The sequence below is a fragment of the Zonotrichia albicollis genome, chromosome 23 (assembly GCF_047830755.1).
Source record: "Zonotrichia albicollis isolate bZonAlb1 chromosome 23, bZonAlb1.hap1, whole genome shotgun sequence".
NCBI lineage: Eukaryota > Metazoa > Chordata > Aves > Passeriformes > Passerellidae > Zonotrichia > Zonotrichia albicollis.
Genome location: NC_133841.1, coordinates 2,897,454 through 2,904,901, shown reverse-complemented (window position 1 = coordinate 2,904,901; position 7,448 = coordinate 2,897,454). Strand labels below are relative to the sequence as shown.

General features: G+C 51.2%; 1 protein-coding gene across 1 annotated transcript; it reads left to right on the top strand.

Annotated features, from left to right (window-relative positions):
• The first annotated feature begins 1,024 nt into the window (after positions 1-1,024).
• LOC141731534 (keratin, type I cytoskeletal 14-like) lies at positions 1,025-6,859 on the top strand. Its single transcript, XM_074557780.1, has 8 exons — positions 1,025-1,640; positions 3,124-3,206; positions 3,706-3,862; positions 4,369-4,530; positions 5,190-5,315; positions 5,404-5,624; positions 6,189-6,226; positions 6,587-6,859. The coding sequence occupies exons 1-8, from the start codon at positions 1,134-1,136 to the stop codon at positions 6,682-6,684; spliced, it is 1,392 nt and encodes a 463-aa protein (XP_074413881.1). The 5' UTR covers positions 1,025-1,133; the 3' UTR covers positions 6,685-6,859.
• Positions 6,860-7,448: the final 589 nt, after the last annotated feature.

Here is a 7,448-nt window from a genome sequence, read left to right as displayed (position 1 = left end):
CTGCTCCTGCTACCATTGGCATCACTGTCTTTAGCTGCAAAACTTTTCCCAGAAAAAGCTACTTTTTCTGTAGGAAAAAGCCTAGAGCACAAACACTGATAAGGATTGATCATCCTTATCAATCTTCCTACTGATAAGGATTTATTCTACTCTTCCCATTGATAAGGATTGATCCTTCTCTTCCCATCAGGAATTGCCAGTAACCTGCACTGCCCTACCTCTGTCTGGTAGAGTTTCAGTCCCTCTCCTCTGATTTAGAATGTTTCAGCATTAAACCCTGCCTTGGTGTTGTGGCACAGGATTTTTTAGCTTCTACACATTTTTAAGAAGTTACAGGCAGTTTCTGTGGGATTTGGGAAAGGTGGTGGAGCAAAGCAGGTACTGCTGGGAAACATTACTCATCCACCCTTTAAACTGACTGAAAACCCACCACTGTAGGGACTTTCCAGTCTCTGTTGGGAGATTCAGCCCAGGCTGGTACATAAGCAGAAATTGCTGGAGTTTATTCTCTTTTGAGCTATAAGATTTCTGCCAAATCCTCTATCAGTACACAAATCCTGCCAGGTCTGTGCTTGTCCTGCAATAAAGGTCCTGACAGGAAAGTTTCCATCCAAAGTTTCCATCCGGCTTTGGCTTGGCCCATGTGAAGATTATGGATGCACAGAGCTCTTGTGTGCATTTGGCTTTAGACTCTTTAAAAAAGCTTTCCTTGGCTTTAGACTCTTTGAAAAAACAAATAAACAGATTCGTAGATGTTTGCAATGATACTTGCAGGTGACTTGGCGGATAACAGAGGATTCACTTGTGTTACTCCATGAGGGAGCAGCGGGTGGAGCAGGAACGGACACTGGGAATGCCAAAACATAGCCCGGAGCAGGGACCTGCACGACGCCAGGTGCTGGGAATCAAAGAGGAAAAAGGTCCCATGGTGGATGTGACAAAAGATGTGAAATCAAGGAGAGGAAAATGATGATTCTGGAATTTGGCTTTGGCTGTCAGGGGTGTCGAAAGGCGCCGGCAACGCCTCCTGGCCGGGCTATAAAGGGCCCCGAGGCAGCGGAGCGAGCACTCGCTGCTGCTGCTGCTGCTGCTGCGCTGCCGAGCCGCCTCTGTGTGCCCCCGCAGCCTCCAGCATGAGCACCACTGTCCGCCAATACTCGTCCTCCACGTCCCTCAAGGGCTTCGGCAGCCTGGGGGGAGGCTCCAGCAGGGTCTCGTCCGTGCGTGTCGGGGCCGGGGGGTACCGGGCCCCCAGCGTGCACGGCGGCTCCGGCAGCTACTCCGTGTCCTCCCGCACGGTCTCGGGGCTCGGCAGCGCCTTCGGGGGCAGCTACTGCAGCAGCGCAGGAGGGGCCCTGGGCGGCGGCTTTGGGGGCGCCTATGGGGCCGGCTTTGGGGCCGGCTTTGCGGGGGGATTTGGAGGCTTTGGGGGCGGCGATGGCATCCTGCCCGCGGGGGAGAAGGAGACCATGCAGAACCTCAACGACCGCCTGGCCAATTACCTGGACAAGGTGCGAGCCCTGGAGGAGGCCAACACCGACCTGGAGGTGAAGATCAGGGAGTGGTACAAGAAGCAGGCGCCTGGTCCTGACCGTGACTACAGCCCCTACTACAGGACTATCGAGGAGCTCAGGAACAAGGTAGGATGCTGGCGTTAATGTGACATCTTCACCAAAGTCACTTTTAAAGAGAGTCACTTTTTAACCTTTTTCATGTTACAGCTGGAGGGGAGAGGTTTATCTCTTACAGCAGGTAATTGGTGTGAAATGAAAAGCAGAGCTTTGGAATAACAGTCACTATGGACAGCAGATCACCAGGCACCAGAATGGGGTTTCTGTTGAGTGTTCTGGTGCAGGGAGAAAGATGGGGCAGGAAAGGAGTCAGATAGTGATTCAGTTTACCTGATGATACTTGCTGCCACACTGTCACCTCATGCCTTCCTTTTCACTACAGGACTATTGAGGAGCTAAGGAACAAGGTAGGATGCTGGGATTATCACTGTGGGATGTGTCAGAGAGGAAGCAGAGAAGATGACTGTTACCTCTGTAATTAGTCATTACTAATTATGTTGTAAAAAGCATCCCAGTGCCATGTGTGGAGTTCCCGGCTGGAAATTAGACATGTCTCAATGTCAGCTTTTGGTTACATCCTCCTGAGTGGGACAAGTGGCAGCTTTCACTGGCAGGAACAGATCTAAGAGGATGTAAGACAAAAATGAAGAAAACAGACAAGTCTGCACTGATCTTGGGAGTTCTTGGGAGTTTAATATTAAGGTGCAGGGAAATTTGCAGCTGTGGGCGAACTATGAAACACTGATGTCATATTTGGAAACACTCAGGCAAAGAATTTGAAAACTTGTTTCAGCTCCTCCTGTGGTGGAGATTTAGATGATAAAAAGATGGAACTGACCAATAAGAGTCAGAGTTTTTTGCCTCTTTTGGCAATTACTGCCCCAGGGCTGGAATGGTACAAAGTCCCCAGCCCAGGCAGCTCAGGGGGATTCCTCTCTGTTTGATTGGAGTCCCAGCATACCATTTTGGAGGAAATGCTCCAGTTTACATTGTTCTGTGTTACTTCCCATGCATGACTTGCCCCCAGGGATTCCAGCAGCTGTGGACAGCTGGAGCTGCAGGAGTGCTGGCAAAGGATGCAGGGAGCTCATTTTCCCCCCTCTCCTCAACAGAGTTCTCCTCCCAGTGTGGGTTATTTGCTCCTGCTTTGGTAATATGAAAATCAGAATCTGTAGGCACCTGCTCACTGCCTTTTGCTCCATTTCTGCTGCCAACCAATTAAATCCATCCCAGAATAAAGTGTAACAAGCACAGACACCCCAGTGATCCCTCTGACCTTTCCACAAACAGCACCTGCCCTGGAGGATAGGAACAAAGGCCACCATCAGATCTCAACATTTTATGTGGCCTCACTCTGCCTTTTGAAATGCTTACTGGTGGATTTTTGGAAAGGGAGGTTATGGAGTAACCAGCAGTCAGTCTCAGCTGCATCTCACTTGTCCTGATTCCAGACTTCTGCTAAGGAAATGCCAAACTTCCCCAAAAGTGTGGTTCCTGTCCTAATACTCAGCCAGGAGGAATTCCTGACACTCTTTTATCTTTCACTGCCCAGGTGCTGGCGGCCACAGTGGACAATTCCAACCTCCTGCTGCAGATTGACAATGCCAGGCTGACAGCAGATGACTTCAGGACTAAGTAAGACACATTTCCTGGAAAAAAATGGAATAAAGTGTGCAGGGAAGTTTGATGAAATGAGGAGAAAATCCACACCCCAGAAAGGCAGTGTGGAAGCAAAGCCTTCAAAATGAGGGTGCAATTTCCAAAGCAGATGGTTCTCCCAGCCTTACAGGCACACAGGGATTATGTTGGTTCCTTCCAAACCCATAATTGTATTCCTGTTGCTGATTTATCTCTGGTACAGAGACCTTGCCCTGTGCCTCACTGTGCCCTTAATGTGTGAGTACAACTCCACAGAGCCTGGGCCAGTACCAAAGCCTGGTGTAAGGAGCAGGGTGATGTTATAGACTCGGGTGGACACTTCTTTATCAGTTTCCCCCCACTTTGCTCAGAATTCCCCCTAGGAAAATTGTCAATGGGGCCATGTAGTATTGCCACCATGCCAACAGCAGTGTGAAGGCAACAGACAGCAAAGCCAGGGGCTGGTGCAGCTTTGCTGAGTGTGTTTGTGCCCCAGGTTTGAGTCGGAGCAGGCTCTGCGCATGAGTGTGGAGTCCGACATCAACGGCCTGCGCCGGGTCCTGGATGAGCTGACCCTGTCCAGAGCTGACCTGGAGATGCAGATTGAGAACCTGAAGGAGGAGCTGGCTTATCTGAAGAAGAACCACGAGGAGGTGAGCACAGAGTCAGGCTCCAAAAAGGCCACTCTGGGTAGTGAAATTTGAGTTCTGGTCCAGCCTTTAAGGCTGTGCTGGGTTCTGAACTGCTGGGCAGGAGGTGAGAAGTGCTGGTGAGGCAGCAGAGGGGATACGCTCTGGACAGCAGCACATCCTCTCTGGAGCCTGTGGAAATCCCATTCACCATTTGCCACATTAGTAATACCCATTGTGGCTGTTAGAGGTTTATTAATAGCCCTTGCAGCTTCTGGCTGGGAAGGACAGTTCCCTGAGAAATAAACCACCTACAGGCACTGCTTTATTCTCTGGAGAATTAACTCCAGTGGGGATTTCACAAGAATTTGAATAATTTTATTTGTGGTCATGGAGCAAATACCCCAATTTGCTCCCTTTTGATCAGCCCCCAAATGCTCACTTTGCTGAAGAGCTCTTTCTCAAGAGGAACATTTTAAATGCTGGTTTTTGAATTGCATTATGATGATGTGCTTCTCTTTTTCTGTCAGGAAATGACTGCCCTGCGTGGGCAGGTGGGTGGGGAGATCAGCGTGGAGATGGACGCTGCTCCTGGCATCGACCTGACCAAGATCCTGGCGGAGATGCGGGAGCAGTACGAGAGCCTGGCGGAGAAGAACCGCAGGGACGCCGAGCAGTGGTTCTTCAGCAAGGTGAGAGCTGGGGCTGAGCACTGAGCACAGGGCTGGGGCTGGGGCTGCTGTACAGGGGGAGTGTGGTGGCCTTGGAATCTGCTTTCTCATACAACATCACGTCATCATTGGAACATGATGAGAATAGTGGAGACTATGCCTAGAATAAGGAGTTGTAGTGGAATCATTGTTAGTCCTGAGGTGGTTAGGAGAGCAGCAGCTGCTCCTAGGATGGGTCAGGGGCTAGGGAGGGTCTACTATGTGACAAAATGTGCTTGGTGTGCCACTGAGAGTTAGATATTTTCTTGTAGGTAAAAGCTCAGTAGGAGCACGAAGACATAGGCTTGGATTGTCGCTACTGCTACCTCTAGGTTGGCTAGTAAGAAGAGAATTAGTAGAGTTAGAAGTGAAACTGCTGGTATTGTGGAAAGTGGGGCTGTTGTGGCTGTAGAGACGAGTTAGATGAGAAGGTGGCCTGCTTGAGGTTGGCTGTTAGGCATACAGCCAGTGCTAAGAAAGCTTGTTGTTTCCATTAGGATTCAGGCTGGGATTAGTGGGGTAGGGGTGCCTTCTGGCAGGAGGTGGCCCAGTGAGGCAGAGAGTTGGTTTCACAGTCCTGTTAGAAGGGTGGCTAGTCCTAGGGGGAAAGCCAGGGCTCTGAGGGCTTTGCCTCTCTGCAGACAGAAGAGCTGAACCGGGAGGTGGCCATCAACACGGAGCAGCTGCAGAGCGGCAAGACGGAGATCACGGAGCTGCGGCGCACGATCCAGAGCCTGGAGATCGACCTGCAGTCGCAGCTCAGCACGGTACCAGGGCTGGGCATGCAGGGAGGGGGCTGCAGGGCTGTGCCCGCCCTGGCCACCCCCTGAGCCCATCCCCGTGGCCGTCCCGCAGAAAGCGGCGCTGGAGGGCACCCTGGCCGACACCGAGGCGCGCTACGGCACCCAGCTGGCCCAGCTGCAGATGCTGATCACGGGCGTGGAGGAGCAGCTGGCCGAGCTGCGCTGCGACATGGAGCGCCAGAACCACGAGTACAGGGTCCTGCTGGACGTCAAGTGCCGCCTGGAGCAGGAGATCGCCACGTACCGCCGGCTGCTGGAGGGAGAGGACGCCCAGTGCGTGAGGGGCTCCGCTGGGAGAGCAGTCACTGCTGTGTTTTCTGAAAAATCCCTTCACTGGGATTTCTTTTCTGAGGTTTCTCAGCTTCCCATCAGAAGAAATGCTGGCGAAGGGATTTTTCAGAAAATTTGACAGCGACAGAGGGTGGCTGGGAGGAGATGGGTCATAGCAGAGGAAATAGAAAGTGAACCACCTGCATCCCCTGGAGGGTTCTCTCAGCCCATTCCCTGACCCATTGCATGCAACAGGGGCTCTCTTTTCAATCCCACCAGTGCACAACAGCCCAGTGGTTGTAACAGCCCTGCAGCACCCCTGGGTTCCAGCTGCCATCCTTCCATGTGTGTATGATCCCAGGCAGGTGCTGCACTGTCTGAATTCCTGTGTCACACATCCATCCTCAACAGTTTCTTCCTTCAGTTGGGACACTGGCAGTTTCCAGAAGCATTTGAATCATGTATTAGTACATAGTATTAAGGCAGGGTTTAAATAATGATCTCATCGTGGACATTACTCACTTTTTTCCTGTTTCTCACCTCCTTTTCCTTGTTCTCCTCCCATAGCATGTCTTCCCACTACATCTCGCAGCCTGTGAAAGAAGGTAAGAACAGGTCTTGGCTGAAACTCTGATCATACACAGCTCTCATGCCCTCACCCACCTTCTTAACACAGACTCCTTTTACTTTTCTACTAAAGTTACTATTTGATTATATTTCCAAAATTTGAGCTTATATACAAAAATTTTACGATGCAACAAATTTATTATATAACAAATATTATGATATACCAAAACATGTGTCAGAAATAATCTGAACAGACTGAATCTATACAATTTAGCAGTGGGAACGTGGTGCTATATTGGGTTTCTGATGTGATGACTGTAGTAACAAATCTCTAAGGTGTTTAAGACACTTCCTCCTTGCTGCCCTGGCAGTAACAGCTCCTTCTTTCCCCACTGCAGGACCAGTAACCACCCGCCAGATCCGCACCATCTTCGAGGAGGTCCAGGATGGGAAGGTGATCTCCTCCCGGGAGCAGATCACCCAGGCTGCCCACTGAGGCACTGCCTCTTTTGCTGCAGACCCTGCCCAGCACAGCCAAGCAGATCCCAGCTGATGTGTTCTTGCCATATGGATCACCAAAAGCACCTTCTCCCACCATCACCCCCCTCCTTACCCTCTCCCACCCTTCTCTCACAGAAATCAAATAAAGCTTCTCTTTGCATTCCTGCAAACCCAGGTCTGGTCTCAATGCTCTTGGGCTGTCCCACCCCTGCAGCTGTGGGACAAAGCTGGCAGGAGAAATGTTCTCCATCCTTGGTACCCTGATGGCAGGGCCTGCACACCCACACCTCTGTAGCTCCTGAGACCTGGCAGCTTCAGGGAGAGGGTGTGGGGGGAGTTTGGAAATCTCTTTGATCTCAAAGTGGTGGGAGGTGAAATCTGTAAGAATCACAGATTAGACAAAGCACTGCTCCCCACTGCAGTGCCCAGCAACAGCAGGGCTGAAGCTTTAACCCAGTGAGGCCAAGCAAGTGAACAAAGCCCAAGTGGTGCAGACAGGACCCTGTAAATGCCACGCCCCAGCTCTGCCCCAGCAGCTGCTCCTCATTCTGGATCCCAGCTTTGGGGTGAAACAGTCTGATCTGCAGGCAGGACAGGGATCTGTCAGGAGGGCTGCTGTCCCTCCAGACAGCCAAACTCAGCTCAGTTTGGTTCCTGCTTCCAAAGGCGCCACTGAAGGGTGAAGAAAACAGTGATGGGAAGAGAGGGGTATGGTCTGTGCAAGAAAAAGGATTAAAATTCTTCTGGGAGCTCTTGTGG